At 50.6% G+C, this 25028-nt stretch overlaps 5 protein-coding genes across 6 annotated transcripts; 2 read left to right on the top strand and 3 right to left on the bottom strand.

Moving 5' to 3' along the window:
* Positions 1-6234: 6234 nt before the first annotated feature.
* Bka (FCF1 rRNA-processing protein Bka) lies at positions 6235-7606 on the top strand. The gene is made up of 5 exons (XM_003738839.1): positions 6235-6325; positions 6490-6563; positions 6659-6724; positions 7039-7348; positions 7443-7606. Exons 1-5 carry the CDS (start codon positions 6323-6325, stop codon positions 7587-7589), a joined length of 600 nt encoding a protein of 199 aa, XP_003738887.1. The 5' UTR covers positions 6235-6322; the 3' UTR covers positions 7590-7606.
* Positions 7607-7678: 72 nt separating this feature from the next.
* On the bottom strand, positions 7679-10572 carry Hpr1 (THO complex 1-like protein Hpr1). The gene is made up of 7 exons (XM_003738876.2): positions 10290-10572; positions 9426-10176; positions 9158-9309; positions 8732-9021; positions 8421-8606; positions 8149-8320; positions 7679-8035 (listed from the first exon to the last, which is right to left on the bottom strand). Exons 1-7 carry the CDS (start codon positions 10570-10572, stop codon positions 7896-7898), a joined length of 1974 nt encoding a protein of 657 aa, XP_003738924.1. The 3' UTR covers positions 7679-7895.
* A 941-nt stretch (positions 10573-11513) lies between these two features.
* On the bottom strand, positions 11514-12960 carry LOC100900240 (uncharacterized). 2 transcript variants are annotated; one of them, XM_018641860.1, is made up of 6 exons: positions 12817-12960; positions 12540-12673; positions 12312-12440; positions 12143-12229; positions 11832-12057; positions 11587-11731 (listed from the first exon to the last, which is right to left on the bottom strand). In XM_018641860.1, the coding sequence occupies exons 1-5, from the start codon at positions 12866-12868 to the stop codon at positions 11839-11841; spliced, it is 621 nt and encodes a 206-aa protein (XP_018497376.1). In that variant the 5' UTR covers positions 12869-12960; the 3' UTR covers positions 11587-11731; positions 11832-11838. The 2 variants fall into 2 exon arrangements, with proteins under 2 accessions (XP_003738886.1, XP_018497376.1); XM_003738838.2 differs by having other exon boundaries at positions 11514-12057.
* A 117-nt stretch (positions 12961-13077) lies between these two features.
* On the bottom strand, positions 13078-17033 carry LOC114828561 (serine/threonine-protein kinase KIPK2-like). Its single transcript, XM_029113135.1, has 11 exons — positions 16995-17033; positions 16711-16903; positions 16493-16608; positions 15681-15773; positions 15383-15517; positions 15102-15313; positions 14837-15015; positions 14541-14758; positions 14267-14443; positions 13955-14188; positions 13078-13104 (listed from the first exon to the last, which is right to left on the bottom strand). Exons 1-11 carry the CDS (start codon positions 17031-17033, stop codon positions 13078-13080), a joined length of 1623 nt encoding a protein of 540 aa, XP_028968968.1.
* A 2318-nt stretch (positions 17034-19351) lies between these two features.
* Positions 19352-24983, top strand: LOC100906101 (RNA-binding protein squid). The gene is made up of 4 exons (XM_029113139.1): positions 19352-19614; positions 23196-23445; positions 23562-23799; positions 24004-24983. Exons 1-4 carry the CDS (start codon positions 19481-19483, stop codon positions 24291-24293), a joined length of 912 nt encoding a protein of 303 aa, XP_028968972.1. The 5' UTR covers positions 19352-19480; the 3' UTR covers positions 24294-24983.
* The last annotated feature ends 45 nt before the right edge of the window (positions 24984-25028 follow it).

Here is a 25028-nt window from a genome sequence, read left to right as displayed (position 1 = left end):
TTACAAAGAACACGGAATTTCTCCTCCTTTGGCCAGCTCGCGATGGGGATAGTGTTGAGCGGCATTCGTTGCAGCGAAAACTCGGTACAACGAACCAATTTCGTGGGTCCCTCCGTGTTCGTAGTATCGAGCTTTTACTGTAAGTCCATATGAGATTCCTCAAGCAACTCATGAGCCGCGTCAAGATCCCTCTAAATCGTCTCTGACAACTCCCGGCGGGAGTCAACGAGGAATAAGTAGTCGATAAACATCGACGTCTTCGTGGCCTCAAGCAATTTCGACGCTGAGTCGGTGAGTGGAGGGACCCACCGCAAGCGCCGCGCACCCATCAGGGTAAGAGCCGGATTGGATTCAGTAAAAGGAACCTCGAGTGTTCCTCGGCGAAAACTTATTACGATAAAAAAACAACTTGTACGGAACAGTGCTCTTTGAAGATCCCTATGTAATCGACTTCCTATCCGTCGGCTTTGGAAGGGATTTAATTTGGGCGGAATTGGATCATGAGCCGACGACGGAGGAACAAACAAACTCAACAGCTCGAAACTGATTTTAATATCACGGAACTCATGAGGAGCAGCCCTGCGCTAGTCAGGGACTTTCGCTTTTGATTGTATGCACGAGTTCAGACGAACGTTAAGAACGGGGGGCACGTGACACACACTACCCAGAAATTTTGAGTCCAGACTCCTGAAGCGACGCGACGTCAGAATCGCGAATGCGTTCTCAATCGGAATGATTCCGGAGTCTGGCTGATGATCTGAAATGTTTGAATGACCTTCCGAACTTTGCACGCCACGGAATCGCGCTATCCGATCGGCGGATCACATATTCGGAAAGGCTCATCTAAATGGGAAAAGCCACGAGGCGGTGATCAGGATCAGTTTCTCCAGATCGGGGGAAGCTGACGTTCCGAACGACGTTCTGTGTTTCTCTGAAAAGATCTGACCATTCCTCCTGAGAGGAAGGAAAGATCGAGGCTTTATTGAAGTAGTTCAATTCGATTTTGCACGCTATCGCGACCAGCGGCAGCCGGTAAGTTTCACTTGTGTGTCTGTCGCTACAGAAGACTTGTTTAACCTCCTTTGCGCTCCACTGATTATTCTGGCGTAAACGCTACACCACCGACGCCGGCCAAATCTGATAACAGCTTTATTCATTGTGATACTAGGATGATTAAGCTTCCGTTACTTCTCCTTAATCTATTTCGATTTCCGACCGATGCTCACCACACCTAATTTGCTCTGGCGATGCTCAACGCAAACGAGTGTTCTCATGCTGACAAGACGAAATCACTTTGTCTGAAATCTTAATCTTACGGCGGCAGGATCTGGCGAGCGAGGGGTCTCTCAGTCACACCTTAGAGTGCTTATCTGAAGGCTCTTGGATAATCGCCGTAATGGGGAAGAGAAACGTTTAAGCCTCTCATCATCGATAGCCCTCCTTCCGTTCCTCGAGCTTTTCAGAGCTCTTATACGCGAGACCGATGGACGAATCTTTAGCATCAGATAATTCGTGTCTTGCAGTTGATCGGTCTATGGGCATTGACGGTGAGTTCGGAGCCGGAGACGAATCGAACGAGTGAGGCCGAGACACCCAAGAACAAAACCGAGCCCGAGGCTTTGAAAATCAGCCTCCAGGATAGACCGAGAGAAGGCCGCGGAGAGTCTAAAAAAATAGAAGAGACCCCCAAACACAAGGACGATGGGGATGCTGACGAGTCAAAGGAAGAGTCCAGTGGTGAGTACGGCGAGCTCCCTATAGGCTCACTATTTACTACATGCAGCGAGCGCTCGATTCTGAGCTTCGAACTTGCCAATCCACAGAGAGACAGGTTCGGTCCCGCGTTCCATACGGCTACAAGCCCGGTATCCAAGGCGGGCCTCGAGGTCTTCCACACGCGCCAGTGAATTTCGGAAGCTTCAAGAGAGTTCCGTCAGAAAATCAAAGCGACTCCGCGCTATCGCTCTTCGAAAAAAACATGAACGACTGCATCCATCGGTGCATTCGACGCGCCTGAATGTGAGCGCCTCCGAGGGTCATAAGACGGAAGCGCAGGAAGAATCACCGGACGTTGCACATGTGGGCAACAATGAACACGACAACCACGCATCCGCACCCGCAGATCAACCACAGAATGGCTCGCCCCCAAGCCTTCACAACGAGGTCCGGGGTCTAGGGACGAAACCTCTGCTACGATCACCCCCTGCCATACGACCTCTGCCCCAGAATCAGGCAGATCCTCCTTTCATAGGACCTCAGCCTGCGGGGCCCCTTGTTGGACGCGGGCCGGTGTATCCTGCATTGAATAAACGTAAGTTGAACCGAGCTATGACAGGCTCACTTCAACAGCGGATCTCTCACTGAATATGTTGGGGATTCTCGGTCAGTCAGAATTTTCAATCCAGAGCAAAATCATCGTTTCCCTCACGGACCGATGCAGCTAACACAGGGTGGCTTCCGACCCACTTTCGGACCTCACCATCAGACGTCACCGCCTGGGTTCAACAACGATTTCAACGGGTTATTCAGGTGAGCACTCACTCCCCCTAATCCAATCATCGCTTCATGCCAAATTAGATCTGATTTGGACATTGAAGAAGAGTTCGCTACCAAGTGATCGGCGGAGACTGCTGCTGTTTGGTTATTGATGTTCCTTCAAGCTTATCGGTTATCATCGTCCGGGATTCGAGTGACATTCTCGTGGTTATCACGATAGTAATCGTTTTCGAATCCCCGCTCATCTCCGGTGATGAGTCCGTTCGCGGTTTATGATCATCAATCATCACTTAAAGTATGTGTATGTCCTCTCGATTAAATATTGGCTCCGACTCCGGCAGACCCTTCGGACTGCGGGCGTCGTCATTCGGCATCAGCCCGGGCTCCGAAGAGCGCTTCACGAATGCGTTGGACACCGACGTCCCGTTCAACCATTTCGGTCCTCAGCATGCATTCTCATCTCTGGGCCATAACAGCACTCAGTTCGGAGTCAACCATTTCCAATCTGCTGTTGATTTCAATGGAGGCTTCGGTCCGCTAGCGAATTTCGGGGGCTCTCTGAACGGAGTTCCACAGAGCCTTGGGTTCTCTGGTTTGATCAATAGCGCGGAAAACGGTAAGCAATGCTAGAGCGCGGCTTGTTATCCGAGTTAAAAGGTCGATTTTGAACCTCGTTGTTCGGCTGCACTTCGGTCGTCTCGAGCCGTCAAGCACTGACGATCGTTTTATGAAACATCACTAGACCGCTTCTGTAACGCTCAACGCTCCGAACTTCTGCGTCGGCCGTCGCAGCGTGGTGTCGGCGTTAGTGTCTCGGTAAACGAGGAGCTTGTCGGAGGAATTCGAATCCTGAGCGCCCAGGGTTAGACGAGCGGGCAATAAGAAAATTAACTGAGCGTTCCTTCTCATAAATGATTGAATCGCTGTCAGCAGATTTCATCGGTTTCGGGGGAAACGCATTCGGCTCTCGTGGCTTCGGGAACGGCAACCCGACTTTCGACGGCTACTTCCAGGGTTTCAACTCCAACCCTTTCCCCGTGGATGCGGGGGATATGAGGTATGCTATCATTTGATCATGCATGCGCGAGGGAAGTTCCGGGGATCTGCCGTGGAAGCATCAGATAGGCGAACGCTGCGCACGCGGACATGCAGTCGGCATTCATTCTTCGGCTCGAGAACCGCATGATGAAGGCGCAGTTCTCGATTCTTCCTTCAATTTGTCGATTCGAACAATTTGTGGAAATCTGACTGCCGTTCCGGACACGATGAATGACTACGAACTTAGCTGGGAAATTCTCTTGTTTCTGAAGCTCTCGTGTGCTTCTTGGCTTTGCTTTTTTTTATGTAGCTCCATTCTCAAAATAATAGCGAATGTCGTTCCGCTCCGCCATCCTAATAAAACATATATTCTCTCGGAAACAACAGCCGCCACTTCGCTTCGAGCTGACTTATCGCGAACGCTGATACCGCCATGGGAAGTTTATTTGGACATCAGCAGCGTGAAACTATTTTCGCCAGCATACAATGATTCGATCGGTCACCAATGATTTTAGCTTGGGCGGAATACCAAGATGGTTTTCTCGCTGACACCGATAATCAAAAGGTGTCCTCACCCCCGAGGAATTCGCTCTGCTCGGGAGGAAGACCCTTCCGGCCGGGACATTTTGGGTCGAGAATCGCTTCGCTCGACTCAAACTCAACTATCTCACGTGCTATACTGTATCATCATTGAGAACGATTGTCTGTTCCCAGGATCCAATCGAACAGCCTCGGAGACGGAGGCGCTTTCTCCAGCCAAGCCGGGGACGTGATGTCGAACGCGATGAATCACCATGCTGGCGTAGCCAGATCGCCTATGCAGAGCTTGACTCAACATGCTACTAATATTCCCCGCCCGATCCAACCGATCTTCCCCGCTGCTGCGGCCGTGAGTCCAAACTGGAGAGCCACATCCCGCTGACTCATTCACTGATTCATCCAGTCCGTCCGGGGGCAACCCGAGATGGGATCCGATACCGAAATTTTTCCAGCACGGTGCTTCGCTTTTCAGAATGCTCAGAACCCCACTGCGGGCTTGTCGGTACCGATGCCTCCGACTCCCGCAGACAATCGCCCCTACTCCATCCTTCCAGGTGGAAATTTCCACTCGGCGGCCAAATCAGCTTCGGACATTCACTACGTCAATAGACCATTCATGAAGCCGCCGTGCGCGTCTTCCCGGAAGAACGTTACGTTCTGCGTCAAAGATGATCAATATCCGAGGTCTGATTTCTCCACTCAATGGGCAGAGTTGCTCGATGGAGTTCAATCGGGGCGGGATGTTCATTTCTACTCTCTCGATTGAACCTGATGATCTTCCAGGGATTCGGTCGTGCAGAGCGCCTTCTCAGATCCCTTGACAGCACGCCGACTTGTTCCGTACATCCCCGACGAGGAATTGGTTTCGGCTGAATCGAATGACGTGAAAATGCGAAGCTCATTGAGCGAAGCTTGCAGCGCGGAGGTCCGTATTATGGATATTTCTACGGGAGATTTCCTTCTTTGGTTGAGAGGTTTTCGGGTGTTTTGATTGGACGCTTCGCGCCTTACAGACTAATCTGATACGCCCGATGAGAGCGAAGAACACGAAAGGGATGTGGAAAGTCATTGTGAACGTAGACACTCCCTTAAATGGGCAGCAATACAAACAGCTCATTCATACCGAGACGTGCAGGTAAGAGCCTGCTCAACCCTATGTGTCTCCTCTGCTGGTCTAGGTACCCGCCGAACTGGACTTCCTCACGATCGCTATCGTCTGTCAAGTCAGCTGAAATCTTTCCCCAGGAAAACCGGAGCTCAGTGTCACGCTTCACGCAAATCTGTGTGCGTCCAAAAGTTCACCATGCATCGCCTGGCAGCATGGTCCCCTCAGGAGGGACTCCACATGGACTCCTTCCGCTTTCCGATTGCGTGCTCTTGTCTATTAGCTTGAGCGGAGCCTGGTTCTGTTATCACTATCGCGAGATGATGTTTCCTCATCCATGATCGCTGGCAAAGAGCCGAATGACTGGATTCGCATATCGCATTTTGAGTTACGTTGTTCGAAGAGTTCACAAGTTATTTATTGAGTCGATAGTCCGACTGAGACTATGTGGAATCCCCTTGTTAATACTATTGTGGATACCGTCGTGAATAAAGTTCGACTTCGGAGAAGAATACTTTCGTGGAGAATTTCTCATCGACATAGGCATATCACTACCGGACCCCAAGGTCGTTGTCGATCCGAGCTCGTATCTCAAGAAGTCGCCTGAGTGAGTCGTGAGGAGTTTACGAAATCTTGACTCGAAATCTATCGGAGTGCGACACAAATTTACTGAAATACTGCTCCATTTCGACCGGATTCTTGACATCAGTTTAGGCGATTTCGTTCTTGGGGCATGCCGGAGGCCCGAGAAGACCGCAGTCCGGCTTCCCGAGTCATCGGACTACGATACAAACGGGCGCTTGATTTCATTGAGAATATCAGCAGGGATCATCGACATCATCGACCACTCGAATTCATGTTGAATGTCGATCTCTCTGATTTCGGTCGGGGCCTTATCCCCCAGTCTTTTTTCGTCGGAATCTCCATTGGAAGGGCCGGTACGATTCTATGCTCGCGCGTTTGCCGTTATGGGAGATGGAGCTGTCTGACGCGATACGCGATTCCTACCGCAGGCTGAGTGTAACGCAGACGTAGACCTTTGTTATGTGTAAACAAAAACACGTGGTTTGGAGCAGCGAAGACGGTGGACAACGGTGGCCCTTCTGAAATCGAACGTTCCGGACCTGAAAAAATAAAACAGCAATGGTGAGTACGTGCGTCGTGAGGACTTATGCTGGGAACTGTCCTCGTGTGACCTTCAATTCTAGCACTGAGCCAGTCAACCCCATGTCTGTTCTGCGTGAGGACAGAATCCCCGGGAGAGCTTTCGGATGTCGAGGGATTCTCTCACCGACGGTAATTTCCAACAGGGTAAATTAAAGAAGAAGCAGTCGAATAAATTCGCGGCGATGAAGAGAATGATCAACTTATCCGATCAGCGTCTGTGAGTACTCGAATCGTACCATCTCTATCCTATATGATGCAATCCTTCGGCACTATGGTATTCGAATTCCGAGGAGTCTAAGCGAGTCTTTCCAGGAAGGAGAAGGACCGCGCTCAGAGACTCAAGAAGACAGTCAAGGAATCCGACGCTGTACGAGAAGTGTAAGTCGAAAAAAATGTAGACAGGATGAATCTACGGGCAGTATAGCGTGGCTTTCTGGGAGTTGAGGACCCACGCGATCGCTCTCGAGAGGCTCAGCCATCCACCCTCTCGAGACTCCTTCGATCTTGTTCTTAAATCAGTTGCGGTATGCGTACATACCTGAAGCTGCGACGTGGCGCTCCTTTCGGGATGGCCGCATCGATAGATTCCGCGCCAAGCCAGATTCCCGGTGCTGTGCGCTTTTCCTCCGTGGTGATCGCGCGTCTGAAGGTTGTGTGTTTCATTTCGGTGTAATGTTCGACCCCTTTTCCAGGGCTCAATACTCGTCAGCGCTGTACTTCAGATACAATGAGCAGCTCGGACCGCCCTATAGGATTCTCATGGACACCAACTTTATCAACTTTTCTGTGCTCCATAAGCTGGACATAATCCAAGCCATGATGGACTGTCTGTACGCCAAATGCGTGCCATACATCACCGATTGTGTCATGGGAGAACTGGAGAGACTCGGCACCAAGTATAGGGTGGCTTTACGAATTGCGAAGGACCCGCGATTCGAGAGGCTCACTTGTTCACATAAAGGAATTTACGCAGATGATTGTCTCGTCCAAAGAGTAACTGAGGTGGGGCTATACAGAGAAGGTCTATCCTGTTTTCTGTCAACGGTGTGAATCCGAGTCCCACGAAATCAATGTACGATGGAGTTTATCATTTCAGCACAAGTGCTTCATCGTCGGAACCTGTGATAAAGATCTCAAGCGACGCATTCGGAAGATTCCGGGCGTGCCTATTATGTACATTGTGGATAAGCGTTATACCATCGAGCGAATGCCCGAGGCGTATGGTGCGCCGAAAAATAAATAACGTTGGAAATATTGTGATTTTCGAGGATCTTGAATCTACGCCGGATATCCGCGAAGGAGAAAAGTCGACTCGGGGCTCCGCAATCGAGACATTTATTTCTATCATATTCCAGGAAGTTATGTTCGGAGAAGAGTCACTCATCAAGAGATGAGATTGTTTTAGCTTAATATACATACACCGAAGTCCCTCAGCGTGCAAAACAATCCAGACGAGGTAATTTGCGATTTCTCGTACAAAATAGAGGCTCATAACATGTTTTCGCTAGTCTGTACAGATTGTCGGACTCCCGTCTTGAAAGTCTGTCCTTCACAATGATTGGAGCTTCGCTGACAAGCCTACTTTAGCCAGGAGCTGTTTGATCGTGTCCATTGTCGCATCCTCGGTCTCGTTCTCCTTCCATAGCGTAAGCAGATGCTTTGCTTGAGCCGCCGGCTCCTCGTGTTGACCTATGGGTGGAGATTCGAGTTCGTAGACAATGATTGAGCGGCTATCGCGAAGTCGCGGATGATTCTGGGCGTGTGTCTCTCGGATCCCCGATTTGGTAACTCGGGCAACTCACTCTGAATGTACTGCAGATCATCCTCATTAAGACCCATGAAAGGAGCCAGCTTCATGCAATCTTCAGCTAAAATCTGCGCGAGACGATCGATTGTTTCTGCAGACAATGTGTCCTTGGTTGCAGTCGGTGTTGTCTGCACCACAATCCGAGAACGCTTTTCCGGGGGTTCCTCCTGTATGAGTATCGGAAACAAACGGAATTGATTGGCCCCAGCTCTGAGCTGATGAATCCTTCGAAAACAATAATTCCCCTCCACGGGAAGGAGCCCTTACGTCGACGCCGTTGTTGCGACTGTTGGAACTGAGATCGGAAGTTTTGAGCGCGACTTCGCTATTCACTGCCTCGCTATCTTCCTCCTTAAAATCGTCTTGAGAATTGTCGTCATCTTCAACCCGTACGACACCATTAGGTTCTTTTGGATCGCGATTGATGCAGAGGTCTTTCGCGAGGAAGCCCACCTGGTGAGGGATTATTGAATTAATTTTCTGTTCCCCCCGGACTCGATTAGAAATCAGACCGCTACGAGAAAATTCGAGATGTTGCGGGGCTCATCGCGCGACATCCAGCCCGGAAAGATACGTACCATTGTGTCGAGGTAGTTTGGAAGGGACTTCGCGGGCTGGTTCGTCGAAGTGAAGAAATGCAATGATTTTTGAGAGAGGATCCTAAGTGCTCTCCATCCCCAATTCGGATTGGCAACCAGTTTATACTGATCCTCGACGCAGGCGGCGGGATCAGCTTGAGCAATGGCTTCTTCGAAAAATTCAGTCATACCAGGAACATAGCATCGCCTCTCAACCCGGCAAGCTTCCCAATGATCAGGACATATATTGAAAACCTTGTTCAATTCGGGACCCCCCATAGCGATTTGACCTGAAGTTGGAAATAGATTCCTTGAATCAGGAAGTAAAACTCCCAAACTTCGAACTCGCCGGAGACGGGACTAGGAACTACACTTCAAGGGGAGTTTTCCGCTGCAATACAAGTTCCGAGAGGTGGATGAACGAACCTTTTTCGAGGTGCTCCCGAACGTCGTCCCCAACCTTCTTCCTCCTACGACCACATTTTCGTCCCATGACGTCCGCTTTTTTGAACGCCGGACAATTATCGTTTTTCCAGGCATTCCAATGCTCTTCTCGCACCAAGATATTCTCGATGGCGCTGAAAATTCCAGGATATGTTCTTTCAGTCTTTTCCCTGCTGATAACGATGCCGAATTCCGGCAATTTCAGGTCAAGACACGACCCGAACGATCGACAAGTCATGAGGACACTAACCGCGCGAATTCCAGGCCGTCGGGTGGAGTTTCCTGCAGGAGTTTGTAGATTTCTTCGGTTTTCTCCCGTACCCATTGAGCTTGGTTTTCGGAGAGGAAATGTTTCTCCAATTTGAATCGAACTGTGGCTTTCAAGTATTGGAACATGATTAAAAACTGTATAAGAATACATCTTCTGAAGTTTGAATCGGATAACTCCAGCTGGAATAGTCTCCTCGATGTGAGGTACTTCGCGAAGTATGGTTGACTCTTCGACAGTACGGCCTGCTCGTCGAGCTTGAAGGATGAGAACACTGTGAGCACTTCACTACTGCATCTGGTCATCTGACGCCAGTGGTTTTCGTCATAGCACAGGTGCGGTTGCCGGAAGAAATCTTGCAGGCTCCAGAATTTGCGATATAAATTGTGGCTGACTTTGAGGTGCCCGTCGTCCGAACTAGTATCGGCATCGCCATCTTCAACGTTGTGAATGGAAATATTTTCAGAGTTGAACTCGGACACGATGTTCAGGCCGGACCGTTCTGACAGAGGGAACAGCTTGGCTAGCACTATGAGTATTTGGCCGCAGAACACCGTGTTCTGACTCTTGCTTAGACGACGAAGGAGATCGTTGCACATGCGCAGCATCTGGTTTTTACAATGACTGAAGAATAGAGGTTTCTTCCAAACCTCTACCTTGTCTTCCATCAGATGGAAGACTTTTTCACATCGCGATATCGTCAAGGTGTCGAAAATGTCCGTGAAAATTGTAGCTGCAAGGGAATCATCATTTCTTCAGACTCAGAGCTTGGGCTCGGCATCGAGGCGTTCTCACAATCCTTCAAGGAGGAAATGCTTCTGGTCGAAGGTCTCGGCGGTAGCTCACCGGGCAAGTTGGGCGATGCAAACTCTCGCTCACACAGAGATACCAGTAGATCGACAAGATTTGTGAGTTTCTCCTTCTGCGCGGAATCGTCATCGTGGTTGCTCTGGATCTCATCGAGAATTCCCCAGAGTACGTTCCGCAGGGCCAAGTCGGTGATGCGGGCTCGTTCACTGCCTTCTACTTGAGACAAAGGTTCGCAGTCTCCGATGTTGACATGCTCCGCTTCTAAACATTTGCGGAACAAGCTCTCACACTCCAGCCGAAGTTTCTCACACTGAGCCATCGTGACCGGTGGGGAGATTCCTCCTCGCCGTCTTCCGCTCCTGAATACCGAAATCCAGTGCGTAACTTTTCCCGTTCAAACTTTTCGTCCCTTCTGCCCGGCTCAGCGTCGAGAGCAGAAGACGAAAGACGCAGATCACAAGCAACAACCACCAACGACCGTGTGCGCATGGTTCGCAGCGAAGATCATCATCAGCGATCGCGGGTGTGCCGCCGGCGGGCCGGGGGGACAGGAGGCAAGAGCCTCTAACGTCGATCTGGTGTCGACATAATTCCGGAACCACATGTGGAAATCAGAGCCTCGACTGTGTCCACAATAGAAGGGGTCTGGTTCCGAGCTCTGGTTCCGAATCCTCGTCGATGCTGAGCGGAAGGAGCTCGTCGACCACCGACCACCCATCCTTGCGGTCGATAACCTACCTGGCCCTTCGGTTTGCCGGCCTTCGCGCCCTTAGCTCTGATCCCCTGGATCATGGTCCAGAAGAAAAGTTTCGCGTACAGCCCGGGGAAGCGGGCATCCTGCGGAAACCTAGGGCGAGAAACGGTCGACCAGGCTTGAGCTTCGCGCTATTCCTAGCGTTCCCCGCCGGACGTGAATCATGCCAGTAGGCGCGCACACCATCCTGCTATGCCAGCGATGCATTCGTCGAGCAGTTCTGAGCCCGAAGACTTCCCGAGAGACGGGAGCAGCGATATCCCTCGCTGCTGGACAGTCAATTTCTGATATCTTCTAGGGAGATCTGCCATGAGATCACTTCCCGGAGCAGACTCACATTGGAGTTTCGCAGAGTCGCGAAATAGACCATTGATACATCTGTATAATCCAATAGATGGGCATGCCCGATCTATCTGAGCCTCTGAATATTGTTCGTGTAGTAGAGACTCAGGGCTAGCACAGGACTTCCCAGTTCCCGGTGTCCGTCCATCAGAATCAGCTCGTTTTCACGAAAAGCATTTATTAGATCAGACCTTCGACTATGTATGTAGGACAACTCTCCAAGGCTGAGGGATGGATGATCAAAGCAAACTCTTCCTGCGAATAGTTTGGATCAATTTTCCTGTGAACCGAAGTTCACCTCGAGTCATCGCCTCGACCACAGAGCGCTAGGCGAATCCTCGAGGCCGCTCCCAATGAATGAGATTCCCGTGTACCTACAGCACTGAACACGAGCTTTTTATCAAATGATGTTGATGAAAGCTCATGGGTAGTTTTTGGGACATGATGGACAGCAAGTCAGACTCTCATTCCGGGGAACCCACCGACACACTAATTCAAGACGTCGGTTTCGCTATTCAAGCACTGAAGGTCGATCTTGGGATCTTTCTCGTTGAACAGCACCGGGACTTTCTTGCTGATCTTGGAGCTGAAGCGGTGACGTTTGTTGTTGACCTCCTGCTTTATCGTACCCGCGAAAACTTGCGCCGGCCCGTCGACCTTCACATCGATATCTCCAATGTGAATGAACCTGAACTTGGTAAGTTTGACCTGAAAGGACGGAGGAGCTTCAGCCCGTGAAGCTTGCCATCGGGTCTCGAATCAAGCTCGTAGAACACTCTTGAGTGTTGCTTACATCGTCCGTTGTTGTGTCGAGTACACCGTCAAACTCCGCAACGACTCCTTTGAGGGTGAAACGTACTCCCCCTTTGAAGAATTGCATCTAGAAGGTTTCATATTTTAGCTCCAACCCACATCGAGGTAAAGATCTTCGTTAGACTTGTGAATCACATGGAACTCCTCACTTCGTAAGCCGCGTTGCCGAATATAGTTGAGTATTGGATAGGGAATATAATCTGCACTGTGTTATTGTCCAGTCGGTTGAACCGCGGCGCCTTTGCTGATTTCATCCGTGAGAGGCCATTGAACGTTATCTGTTGAAGGTGCAATCAGTGCTCTGCATGGAACTGCGCGACTCCTGGCGAAACTGTGACTTCATCCTTTTCGGAGTCTCAGAGTGAAAGAAGACATACGTTCACTAGTTTAGCACCAAGCATCGACATCGGTTCTGAATGGTACGGATCCAGCTCAGGCATTTCGGCGATCTTCGCCATGATAGCATCGACGATGCCAGGCCCTGTGCAATTGAGCTCTTCGGATGATGATACTTTCCGCAGCAAGAAGAACAGCTTGTTAGATGTCATGGAAGGCGTCGTCTATCAGCGTCCATCACCTCCAGGACGCTCTAGATTCGAGCTCGGCCGGGAGCTCCAGATAGTCAGTTTTTGTCCAACGGCTACGAGAGCTTACCTGCTGTCGAAAGGCACAGCACCACAAAGATGTGACTCAATACCGAATTCATTGCATCTGAGATCGTCGAGTGATTTTCGGGCTCGGGAGAATGGAGGAGCGAGCACGTCTTCAGTTTAACTTGACGTAGGCGAGTAGACCTCACTCAATGCCTCCGCTTCGCACAGTCAAGAAATTCTCAGCATACAAAACATTTACGCATGCGAGTTTCGGATTACCCGTCAGTTCCGGCGAATCGGAATCTACGTAATGACCATATCCTCATTCAGGCACAATAAGAATGGTAGCCTGGAATTAGAATATCAGCGAGAAGTGCTGATTCTCTATCGGGATTTCTCGCGTCGGAGAACAGTGGCGCTTATTACATCGGATTACACGTCCTCGGGCTTATCGTCATGGCATAGGTTAGAGAGGTTGCCATATAATCCGGAATCACTCGATCCCTGCCAAATTGAAAGCTCCGCGGGTGGCGACTCAATGAGAAGTCTTCCGTCGTTCTGATGAATCATATGAAATCTTCGCTCTCAGGATTGGCATCGGGTACTTCAATGTGGAGGCTGGGAGCTGGACAGCTCAACTTGAAGCCCTGATCCCTCCACTCAGAGAGATCCTTTTCTCAGGGAGAAATTTGCGAAACGTAGCCGCCGCCCTCGAGCGCCAAGTGAGCTTCTCTTATTTATTACCACATCAGAATACCCTAGTATCCGCCATCATAGGCCTCAGTCACATAGCGAGACATTTCGAAGATTTCAAGATTCTGCGGGATTCCCCAATCCGATTACCGATAATCGCTTAGTCAGATCATGGATCCCTTTCCTTATTTCTTGGAGCTTTCTCCTTGTGCTTCTTCGCTCAATCTTCCGGAACGCCGTCCGCTGGAGGCTTTCCTCGTGCGCCTCTCACCAGAGGTGCTCGCCGACTTGTTTTTTGCTCCCGAGGCGGTTTCCGCTCCCAGCTCCACCATCGGAAGGCTTTTCCCGTGTTCGGAGGCGCGGCGCTTGAGCTCCGCTGGTGGTTTCCGGGTTGCGACATTTTTCTCCTTCGAATCAGGCATGCCTTGTATTTTTATGGATCGGTCCCCTCGTTTTCCATCCTTGACTCGTTTCGGTTCTGGCTTCGATCGATCGTCCGGTCTCACCCCTTCGACGGTCTTGAGTTTTCTCAGCTGCTCTTGACGGTCACTTGTCGGTGGCGACAACTTCTTAGCGGCGCGGCTTGTTCGGGCAGCAGCTCTAGAGAGTTTAGGTCCCTTGTCTTTGACGATCGTCTTCTTGACGAACGAGCCAAATTTCTTCGTAATGACGGCGGGTTTTCCCGACAGTGCGTCCTCGGGACTCAGTGCGATGGAAGGCCTCTTGCTATCGGCCTTAGACTGTGGGATCATAATTGCTTCATGAAATGGAGCCGACGAATACGATTCTCCTAGCGGAAGCATGTACTCTGAACGAACCTCAGCGAGCAAATTCACGAAAACATACGGGACGCTGTAATCGTCCTCGACATCCAGGAACTCCTGATCCTCATAAATATCTTCGTAGGTGGGCACTTCATTCCTACAATAGGCCTCGATGCATCGGATGAAGCCGGGCGACGAATAACAATAGATGCCATCCTGATCCTCGAGATCCTGGAAGGAGGAGTCTTGTCAGAGTCATGCGGGGGAGCTTCCGGGTGGTAATCATTATACTCGCCCGTAAAACATCTGTGGATTCCCGCTCTCCGACCTGGAAGTCCATTTGCGGGAATAGACGCAATCTCTTGCATTCACTCTGAGGCGAGTTATACACGATTCCGTCCGTCAAATGAGCGGGCGTCCGACCGATAACTTCGTCGATCAAAGGAAAGTCGTACAGAACCGGAGCTGTTTCCACCGAGTGGAAATCAATCCCGTCAAAATAAGGGTGGCTCTGGAAGTCTGAGTACCTCGCAGAGCATAATCTGGCTACGAGGAATAAATTAAGGCTCGGTCGGGACTGCGGAGGATTTCAGTCTGAGAGGTATCGCCGATCGCTGAACTCACCGGTCGGGTCAACCGTGAGACAATCTGCAACGAATTGCACCAGATACTGATTCCAGTATCGGGTCGCGGGCCAAGAGTACCTCGCTCTCACGATCTGAGGTCGTACTTGTTCCTCGGTGAAGCCCCGGAAAGGTTGAGAGCCGGTCGCAATTTCATAGGTCACGACACCGATAGCCCACCTAATTAGAGTCCTGGGGTTACTTCCATCTTTCGAAGATCGGGTGCGGGATATAATGATGTGGCGATGCTGCTCCGTCGCCCTCACCAGTCAGTGGATCTACCTAGACCAGTCTCATGGAAAGCTTCAGGAGGCATGTAGTTCAGTGTGCCGGCCACTTCGCTCGTCGAGAATTCGAAACCGGTTTTCTCATTGAATGTTGGCATGTATTTTCTTGAGTATTTTCCCATCGATACTTTGCAGGTGTCGAAGTCAATGAGTTTAATGCGACCACCACAGAGAATCATAATGTTGTCCGGCTGCGAGGAAATGAAAGCATATTAGAGATCGGGACTTCACAAAGAAGCAACCGCCAAACGATGGCTCACCTTGATGTCGCGGTGGATGAAACCCTTGAAATGAAGGTGCTGCACAGCGAGACCCAACTGCGAAGCGATCAGTCGCACTAATCCTGAAGGGAGACCGTAGCCAGCTTCCTTGAGTAATTTCGTAAGATCTGTACCCTGCAGCATAAATCGAGCTGCTCATCAAGTTCTCACTGGGCTCAGATTTCGTCCGATGGAAATGCTCACTTCCTGCACTCGAGTTCCCCGCAAATTATGCACTGAATGTCTCATCGAGATCGATGGATACTCGCTTTGGCGTGGAAAGAACGGGTATCCATACCTGGATATATTCCATGCAGGTGACGAAGGCGTCGTTAGTCATGAACGTCGTGAAGTACTTCACCAAACAAGGGTGATTGATCATACTCGCAACCTGGAGTTACGGAGGAATATTATCGGAAGGAGGACGGCAGGAAACTTTCCGCGGAAGTTGTTTATATTTTCCCTCGTATGCCAGCCTTCAGCTCCCCGACTTGTCAAGTCCCGGGCGTCGGAGTTATCCGAGAAAATGAATTGGCGATGTCTCACACAAAACGAGTCAGCGATGTGTCTCAGCCCGCGATTTCCGATCCGCCCATATGTCGCTGATCGGGGGAACAGAATCGGAGGCGCCTCGAAATTCAATTCATTCCGCCCCAAGCACTGCGAAATCAAGCCGCTCATCCCGACGCATTGACCCACACCCTATCCCTGAGAATCTGAGTCCACCGCTGATCCCAGTGTGCGCAAAATGATCGTTGCATATCCTCAAGTCTCCCGCCCCATGAGGAATCCTTAAGAGTCACAGACACTCGAGAGTCTGGCTATCACTCAGCATTTATCGATTGGGGGACGTTTGACGTCTGGACTCCACGAAAAAATTCGCGACCCCATCAGGACTGTTAGAATGCTTGCCGGCCCCCACCGAACCGCGCGGGGTGTTAGCGGGAGAAACCATCGAAGTCGAGCGGAGACTCCCGCATAGCCAGGAACAAGAGAAAATCATCGTTATTTTTCACTTCGAGTCAGCTTAAAAACAGAATCGGGACCCTTGAGCCCACAGGCAAGGGATCGATGAGAGTTGATGGGATTCGTATCTGAGACGGAACGTACTTGTTTGTCCGCAAGTGCGTGCTTCATAGAGGGCATCATATGTGGGGGCACGAATTTCAAACAGCACAGGATGTTTCCGAAGTAGGCCTTATAGACAGCACCAAACCCGCCAACACCTGTCGAAACGAGATCATTCATATTCTCATGATGGTCTCGGCGAAGCGATGACGAGTAAAGCCTGGGGAACATCGAGTCATCACGCCGGCACCGTTACTCACCGAGCAGGCTGCTGACCGAGAAATATTTGAATTTTCCCTGAGGATAATAGACCTCTTCGCGAGGCTTGAGCTCCGGTTTCAACAAGTCCATGACCAAGGTCCAGGACGTCGGCCTCAGATTCTCATACGTTTCGTAGTACTCCATCATTGTGTTACAAATCTGAACAATCATTTCCAGATCTAGGGTCAGAGTCTGTGGGTCAAAGCACGAGGCGGATCAGTGTTCCATGTGTTCATATTCAGGTACGCTCAATGCGAGAACCTTGAAGGGGCGCTTGTCTCACTTGCGCAGCGAGCGTATCCGTAGGCTTGAGGCTCTCCATCAAGTAGTAAAGATTTTCAGTTTGTTCTCGGAAACGGGCCGCAGTGAAAGTGTTGTGATCCAGACGCAAAACACAATCGACGGCGAAAAGGCAGCATTGATCTCTGACGAAATGCTCTCGAGGATAGAGTCTCGGGTCCAGCCTCAGCGTGCGATCGACATAAGCACGCAGAGCTGCTCTGCATGCTCGCCAACATCTGGAATACGTATCTCTGTGGGTCTTGGGTTGCTTATCGTGCGAGAGCGATCCTGCGGCGCATGCGAAGCCTCCGAACGATATTGGGGACCAAATTTACACTTCAAAGTTCTCTAAGCTAGTCCTTTCGGAGCTCTTGGTTCCCTGCGGCGCTACGGACATTTCCTGTTTTCGTTGTTTACGCCATCTAATACTGGGGTACGAGTTTTCTCCAGAAGAAACTCACGATCAGGAGCAAGAGATCGGTCTCAGAGGAGAGCCATGATCCTTCGCAGGACTCAAGTGATATCCAAAACAGGATGTCGAACCAAAGGCTCCCGCCGACGAGCAAGGAACAACAGAAATCGGCGTCCATAATCGGCGACTGACGATGAATTGCTGATTGGGAATTGATCATGGACAGTGAACCATTCCCTCCCCAGGTCGATGCGTAACTTTCGAAGTCGCGATTCTTGAACCGCTAGGACGTAGGGAAATTCCGAGCTGGCACAGGGAGCAGCAATTCTCGCACGCCCATTCCAGGGCGTCGAATGCGAACGCCACTATCGTCTTTCACGGTGATCAGAATTTACTTCGCAGCGTGCGATATCTGAATATGCATATAATGTTTCTTTAAGTCTTAGGGCATCGCCGGTCATCGAAGTTGTCGATTTCTTTCAGACAGGTTTGCTGATCATACCCGGACCCCGAGACTCCAATACTCTACGAGATTTTTACCTCTCGTGTCTAGCCGAATCGAGACCTGTGTACATGTATGTATCCGCCGACTTCAGCTAGTGTGGGTGATCGATTCGAATCGAGCCTCCAGCCATGTCTTCACCAGTCCCACTGCTTGGCTGTTATTATACTCCTCACGGGCTCTCGTTGCTCACCGATGGGTCACTGCGGATACCCCTCCTTGGCGTATCTCAAGCTCAGAAGCTCCGAGCGACAAGCTCGATGTTGATTGAGCTCGCTGAGAATCAACCGATGATGAAAGCCTGCGTGATTAACGACTCGGAGGTGTCGGGGAGACTTCTCTTTCTTCGTTTCTCAGCTCCGAGATCCTCGTGGGGTGACCCGAACCACGGAGCATGTCCGTTCGAGGGTGCCCGCCGTTGAGGGGGTATCCGTCAGTGAAAAATCTCAAAATCCGGCGTAGGTGATCGGTCGCGAATGGAAAATGTTTTTCTCGATATTGAATCCTGAACTCGACGGTCCGGAGCTTATATCTGACCCGCGCCGCACTGGGACCCGGATTCGGGGAGGTTTCGACTCTAATACGGGGTCCGACTGTGATCCTCGCTCAAGTATATGCACAGTCTGAGGAAACGCGAGGATCCCTACGAATGGGTTTTGTCGGTGACCCCGCAGCTCCTAGCGCAAAGACTCGTTCAATGACCACGAGAGGCCCTACAACTTGCTTCTCTGACTCCGGGGAAACTCCATCTGAGATGTTTACAGCCTGGCCGTCAAGAACATCCACATTCCGACGATCCTAGTCCTCTGCTGACCGCCTCAGAGGTCAAGACTCTCATTGGCACAAGTCAATCATGGGAAGCAGATGATTGGATACGAAAGCATCGCCGCGACGGCCGGGAAAACAGACGGTTGGTAAGGACCCTCGAAGCCAAACGGATTCTCAGGCAGAATTGTAGCTTGCGGAAGGGGGGATCCAGGGAGGGGTTCAGCGTGGAACTTCGTGGTCTCGTGGAATTGTCCGCGAGCCAGCGTCATCTCCGTATCCGGAGCACGGAATTCAAAATTCAGTTTAGGAAGAATCGCAGGGTCGGCCGGCCCGCTCGCGCTCTCTTTCGAAGCATAGATCACAAACCTCATTGTACAACATTCATTTCCATGAACATCTTGCACTATGCACCTTGTTCAACTTCGCCGTCTCATATTTCCCGCTACGCATCCACATATTATCGATAATTAAATGTGTGACGTTGTATTCCGATTGAATGTTTTCCCGTATAGAAAAAGCGACGACATACGAGTCGAGTCCCGGGCGAAGCAGTACCCTCTTTTGCCTCCCTCCTCCTGGCGGCTGGCGGCTCCGGTGGCGACCACCGATCGAGGAGGAGGGGGAGAGTAGAGCGTCGTCCGCCAGAGCAGCCAACAAGCGCCCGGCGGCCGTCTACGGAGAGTCGCAAAACCTTTCCATATATAACACACCGGCCATCGTTGTTCGAGCGTACTCGTGAGCGCGGCGAATCGTTTCCAAGCTACTTTCGCTGAAGCAATTGTGTTTGTCGAATTTCCGTGCCAACATGACGGACGTGGAAGCCCAGATGACGACTGAAAGCGTCGAGCAGGTTGAAGATCAGAAAATGGAAGCTACCAATGGAGACGGAACCGACGGCTCCAATGGAACAACTACCAGCACCGCCGACGCTGAAGACCGGTGAGTAGAGTTCTGCTGAGCTGTGATTTGTCAGAAACTTCGTGAACGATGAGTAGACTCCGAGAGGTGACGCGCGGCTGGAAAATTCTCGCTTGAGCGACGGTCTACCGAAGCTTTCTACCGTTCTCTCGGAAGCGTGTCCCGAGCTAGCGGGCTCTCCTGTGCGGCTTCATTCGACCGGTCGAGTCGATTCTGAGCTCTATATCGTTCGAAGAATCTCTATGGTCGAGTACTCGGCTGAAGGCCGACGATTAGGTTTCTCTATGTTATGACTTATGCATGTTGAAGTTTCTGTACGGTGGTTCAATGGTTCGGCCAGTCGGTTAGGCTTAAGCCTATCATGGCCGTGGCGTCTGTTTCCCTTTCGCACACATACATTCTCGCGCTACACACTCACGCGAGCGGTGTGGTGATGCGGCGCCGGCCGGTGTATTGTTTTCGTTCGCGGTCGACCGAACCGATATCGAGCGCCAAAATGTTTCCAAAACATTTCCAGAGCACGGAGTCTCGGATTCTCTAGACCTCGAGAACACGAATACACAGACCATGTACCGCGACGACATCCCGTGTCTTTTTCGGGGGAAAGTCTTGCACTTCGACTTCTTGTGAGAAATCGATACTTGAGCCAGAGATATGTGACCTCGAGAAACGTCTTGCCGCAACGATGAATTCAAGACAGAAACTCCGACTTGCGAGGGACACGCTTCCGTGATCATTTCTAGCTCTGACCGAGCGTCGAAAAAATTTTCGAGGTGCTTCAGGCGGTCGAGGACCGGAAACTGATTCTCTTGATGATGGAACGCTTTGTAGTAGTCTAGATTAAAACAGTGTCGGGCGCAGCGGAAGCTCCCCGCTTCAAGCCTAGTGGAGGACAGGTTGCGTTCGAATTCGGGGTCGTCCAATGCTCGTTGATCGAACTCCTCTATGGCACCAGAGACGCTTTTCTAGGCGGCAGAACTTGCTCCCCAGTTCTCTCCGCTGCGTATAAGATTCTTGAGAGAAGGAAAGCCACGAAAAATCACTAGAAAAATCGCATTCCCAATCGTGACTCAATGTAGTAGAAAGCGAAATGTTCGACTGATTCCTTTCGCGGAGTCGTACTCAATTCCGAGTAGGCGGTTTCTGCTGAACTGGCTCTCTATCGACGTTATCGGATGACTTGACGATGAATTTCACAAACGAGTAGAGAGGAGGAAGAAACAGGATCTCGAGTCCGTTGGATCGCGGGTTCGGAGGCTGCTGAAAGTTCAATTTCTCATCGGTTGAGGGAGTGTGCTGTGTTCTGCGTTGATTGACCAGTGATGGTGGAGATAGCCGGTTGGGGTGGTCATCTTTTTCCTTTCAGCTCATTCAACACTTGATGGACGAGGAGGGACTTCTCGCCGAAGCCGAGAACACGTCTACGCCGACGACGACCACGAGGACAGGAAGCTTATCGTCTGAAAACCCAACAGGCCAACCAGACTGATCTCAGATCAAACGATGAAAATTTTTTTCTCTCTGAAGAATCTTTTGCTCCGTCAAAGACTCTGCGATATCAGTCCTCCTGCCTCGTTCGAGATCGGAGCGAGTCACCCAGACGCTGACCCGTTTTTTCCGAAGCGGAAGATGGCTAATACGACGTATAGAGTGCAGTGCAATCCCCGATCAACCGGAGTTCTTTCCAACCCTGTTCGATCGGGCCTGCCTCACGATGAAGCGCATTCGATTCCCCGCCGGCAGAAGGGAACGAAGCTCAAAGCGCCGTGCCTATGAGATTCCGCCTCCGCCTGCAACGAGGCGACGAACACAGTTCTCGAGCTTATAGCCAAAGATCGTACAGAGCATTCTCCCGATCTGATAGCCGGCTGATCGAGGTTCCTAGGAATTGACTTTCTCCTCCTCTTCTTCGATTCTCTCTCATCGAATTCTGGATCACGTTCTATCCTCGTCACTTCTCGTCTCCAGCACTCGTCACTCTTGCTTTCTCCAAGCTGTCGTAGGCAAATCGGAAAATATCGAATCAGCCTCGAGAACCGTTGACCAGGAACGGATGCAAATGATGGGAGCTCATGATTTTTTTGCTTTAAAAATCGCCTCACCCATGGAGTTCGTGGATCTCGCGCCGGTCGTAACACCTACGAAGCGGTTGTTAATTACGGAATAGGAACGGTCTCGTGATTCGAATCCAAAAGAGCCCATTGTAACCGTACGTCCTTACTGTTGCCGCTTCTGCTCCTGTCGATTATCGTTGCCACTGTTGGTGTTGCCCCTCGCCCCAGATGCAATCCTCCCCTCGTTGGCTGTGGTTGATGATGGAGAAGGTCACGTGGACGATCTCCTCGCGTCGGTGGCCGACAAATTTTGCTGGCAGCACCCAACGTAAGTGAGTGAGGTCGGTCGGTTGGCCGGTCAAGAGGATCGAACCGTGGCTCGAGGTAAATGGTGCTGATGATGATGTGGAGAGACGGCGGAGAGATGATCGACGTCCGAGACACCGAAGCCACGACCAGCCGGGCAGTCAGGCGCCGACCCGAGTCAACTGCCGCTGCGAGGTCTCCACTGCGAGCCCAAATGGTACATAGTTGTTTAATATGACAAACTTCTTCGAGCTGATTGATTGACTTACTGACTTGATGCATTCCATGAATAGTTCCTCAAACATTCGATGTGTTCTCGTCATATGTCTTCAAGGTCGAGATCTCTATCGTTCGAATTGAGCTTGCCTATTGTATAATTGGTTGCGATTATCGAAGCAACAACAACAATGTATCCTTTTTCCCTTGTAGTAGAGACCGAAATTTATCCAATGGAATTGAAACGTTCTAATCAATCTCATTCAAATTCATCTCTCACTCAAGCTGTCCGATCGAGTCGAGCCGTAGAAGTCAACACGGTGTCCAGAAGATTCACTTTCCCGCGAGCGATTTGTAGCTAGCTAGCGAGTCTTCCCTGAAATAGTGGGACAGAGGATTGCTTTGGATAGTCAGTGGAGAAGCAGGACGTGTTATCCCCTACCAGAGTACACATCAATGTATAATCACTCGAACTTCAGTCTCATTCATTGAATGAATTCCTCAACTTTCACAATTGGAATCTTCGGTCCCATGAGTCCGAATCTCCTCTTCATCTTCGTCAAGCACATCTCTCGAAAAGTACTCTCTCTCTCTTAGAACAGTACTTCGCATATCGATGGCAAAGAGGTATTCCATAACATGGACCAAGGGTCGCCCTGTTCGAGGAATTTTTCCTGTAGACTACGAAACGAGCTCATTTTATTGCGAGGTTTCCGTTCGTTCATTCATTCGTTCGTTCGTTCGTTTCGACCCCCTCGTTTCAGAATTCTCAATTGTTGAGCCATTCTAGATTTGGAGTAATAAAGTAAACATTTCTGGACACGGTCATTGCTGATTCGGCTGGTCGACTCTTTTTTCCAATTGTCAATGGTTGGCGAATCGGTGTTGTAGTATGTAGCTGACAGCGGTGCTTATTGCTCGTAATTCTCTAAGAGTGACACGATTACCGGGTCACTCATATCGACTGGCTTCTGCTAAATCGGTGCTATTCCTCTAACGTTTTTGTACTTTTCATGCGCGTCACAGGAAACTCTTCTGCGGTGGCTTGTCCTTTGACACCACCGATGCCGATCTCCGATCACATTTCGAGAAATACGGTGAGATCCAAGAGTGCACCGTGAAGATGGATCCCATGACCAAGAAGAGCCGCGGTTTCGGTTTCATCACCTTCGGATCGAAGCAGGCCGTCGAAGACGCCATCGCCGGCGCGCCGCATACGATTAAAGGCAAACAGATCGATCCCAAGGCTGCCAAGGCTCGACCCGGCGCCAAGAAGGTGGGTCCTGACATACTGCCCTACGATCAATGGCAAAAATTATTCCGGCATTCGTACGTACATCATAATGTATCCTTACATCGAGGGGACGAGCCTGACGTAAATTTTCCTTGAAGGTATTCTGCGGCGGTCTCCCTCCCGAGACGACTGAAGAAGAGATCAGAACATATTTCGGCCAGTACGGTAACATCGAGGCTCTCGAGTTGCCCGTGGACAAAGAGAAGAACCAACGCCGTGGCTTCATTTTTGTGACTTACGAGACTACTGCTGCCGCCGATGCGGCCGTCAAAAAGCCCAAGCAAACTATCAATGGCAAAGAATGCGACGTCAAGAAGGCTACACCCAAGAACGATAGTGAGTGACCGTTAGACAGTTCCTCATGAGAGATAAATTCCGGTTTTCCCACTCCGGGTCAGACCCGATGTCTGTACTGATCGATCGTTGAATTTCCCTTGAGACGACTCGATATTCGTGCGGTGTCCAGGTGGTTTTCCATCGGACCCATTCGGATTGGAAGGTCGGGGGCCTCCGTAAAGAACTTACTTTCATACGTTCCAGCTTATCGCGGAGGCTGGGGAGGCTACGGCATGCGCGGAGGACGAGGCGGACGCGGTGGCGGTCGCGGTGGACGAGGAGGATACAACCAAGGTGGCTGGGGCGGTTACGACGCCTACGGCTACGGTGGAGGATACGGTGGCTACGGCGGATACGGTGGCTACGGCGGATACGAAGGAGGATGGGGAGGACCTCAAGGAGGCTACGGAGGCGGCGCCCAATGGCAACAGGGCGGCAGCTATGGCAAACAGGGCCGAGGAGGAAGAAACACCGGCTACCATCCCTACCGCTAGACTGAGTTGTCGATTGAGACAGCTCTGCTCTGATCGTTTCCATCTATCGAACTAGCCGCGCCCCGAAGTAGCGGGAAGCTCTCATGGTCGCTTGCTCGGTTGGTCGGTAAAAGGATAATGATGTCACAGAGGGAGAATCGCGAAAGAAATCGAGGAGGAAAGTGTCTCGTAGATGAGGTGTCGATGCATGAGCTAGACGTTGGCCGACGGAACGGAAAGATACATGTCGTAGCTAAAACGAACACTCCGGTCCTTCCCGACCGACAGAATAAATCGTAAATGTCTGAAAAAATTACCGATGAGAAAAGCACGCTTCAAGCGATAAAAGAATGAAAAAAAATCCTTGACTTTTCTAACAACAGGCACTTCATAGAACGTAGACGTTCAATTTAAATCATTCGTCACCTTTTCTGTTAGTAGCTTCGTCTGAGATTAGGCTGCCAAACTTAGAGGATAGAACCTACGTAAACATAAAGAGAAACGAAATGCGTATCGCAAACACCTCAAGCTTCAGCGTCGAAACGATTCGATCATTCGGGAACAAGTCGCGATGAAATTATTGTAAAAATGGGAGAATTTTCTGATTGCCGCTCTGGAAAGTCCTCCCCGCTTAACGGTTCGTCTGTACATAAATGGAAGCTCCGACCTGTATGCTACAAATAAATTAATTCACATCCTTAAATAACAAAATGACTCATACCTCCCCGTTCTGCACATATCTCTGTTTATTGTGAC

This window comes from Galendromus occidentalis, unplaced genomic scaffold, assembly GCF_000255335.2.
Source record: "Galendromus occidentalis unplaced genomic scaffold, Mocc_1.1 scf7180000076336, whole genome shotgun sequence".
Taxonomy (NCBI): domain Eukaryota; kingdom Metazoa; phylum Arthropoda; class Arachnida; order Mesostigmata; family Phytoseiidae; genus Galendromus; species Galendromus occidentalis.
Note: the sequence above shows the minus strand (reverse complement) of the source record. Positions and strands in the feature narration are given on the sequence as shown.

What these genes read in the sequence shown, in the direction of transcription:
- Bka (XM_003738839.1), top strand. An exon ending in AACTTATCCGATCAGCGTCT is followed by an intron (nt 6,564 to 6,658) that starts GTGAGTACTCGA and finishes GAGTCTTTCCAG; the next exon opens with GAAGGAGAAGGACCGCGCTC. An exon ending in TCGTCCAAAGAGTAACTGAG is followed by an intron (nt 7,349 to 7,442) that starts GTGGGGCTATAC and finishes TTATCATTTCAG; the next exon opens with CACAAGTGCTTCATCGTCGG.
- Hpr1 (XM_003738876.2), bottom strand. Translation starts at nt 10,572, where the DNA reads ATGGCTCAGTGTGAGAAACTTCGGCTGGAGTGTGAGAGCTTGTTCCGC. An exon ending in TCGGGAGCACCTCGAAAAAG is followed by an intron (nt 9,022 to 9,157) that starts GTTCGTTCATCC and finishes TTCCAACTTCAG; the next exon opens with GTCAAATCGCTATGGGGGGT. An exon ending in GTCGCAACAACGGCGTCGAC is followed by an intron (nt 8,321 to 8,420) that starts GTAAGGGCTCCT and finishes ATACTCATACAG; the next exon opens with GAGGAACCCCCGGAAAAGCG.
- LOC100900240 (XM_003738838.2), bottom strand. Translation starts at nt 12,868, where the DNA reads ATGAATTCGGTATTGAGTCACATCTTTGTGGTGCTGTGCCTTTCGACA. An exon ending in GCTGTGCCTTTCGACAGCAG is followed by an intron (nt 12,674 to 12,816) that starts GTAAGCTCTCGT and finishes TGCTGCGGAAAG; the next exon opens with TATCATCATCCGAAGAGCTC. An exon ending in TTGGTGCTAAACTAGTGAAC is followed by an intron (nt 12,441 to 12,539) that starts GTATGTCTTCTT and finishes CACCTTCAACAG; the next exon opens with ATAACGTTCAATGGCCTCTC.
- LOC114828561 (XM_029113135.1), bottom strand. Translation starts at nt 17,033, where the DNA reads ATGGAGAGCCTCAAGCCTACGGATACGCTCGCTGCGCAA. An exon ending in CGGATACGCTCGCTGCGCAA is followed by an intron (nt 16,904 to 16,994) that starts GTGAGACAAGCG and finishes TTTGACCCACAG; the next exon opens with ACTCTGACCCTAGATCTGGA. An exon ending in TCTCACGGTTGACCCGACCG is followed by an intron (nt 14,759 to 14,836) that starts GTGAGTTCAGCG and finishes TATTCCTCGTAG; the next exon opens with CCAGATTATGCTCTGCGAGG.
- LOC100906101 (XM_029113139.1), top strand. Translation starts at nt 19,481, where the DNA reads ATGACGGACGTGGAAGCCCAGATGACGACTGAAAGCGTCGAGCAGGTT. An exon ending in CTCGACCCGGCGCCAAGAAG is followed by an intron (nt 23,446 to 23,561) that starts GTGGGTCCTGAC and finishes TTTTCCTTGAAG; the next exon opens with GTATTCTGCGGCGGTCTCCC. An exon ending in GGCTACACCCAAGAACGATA is followed by an intron (nt 23,800 to 24,003) that starts GTGAGTGACCGT and finishes CATACGTTCCAG; the next exon opens with CTTATCGCGGAGGCTGGGGA.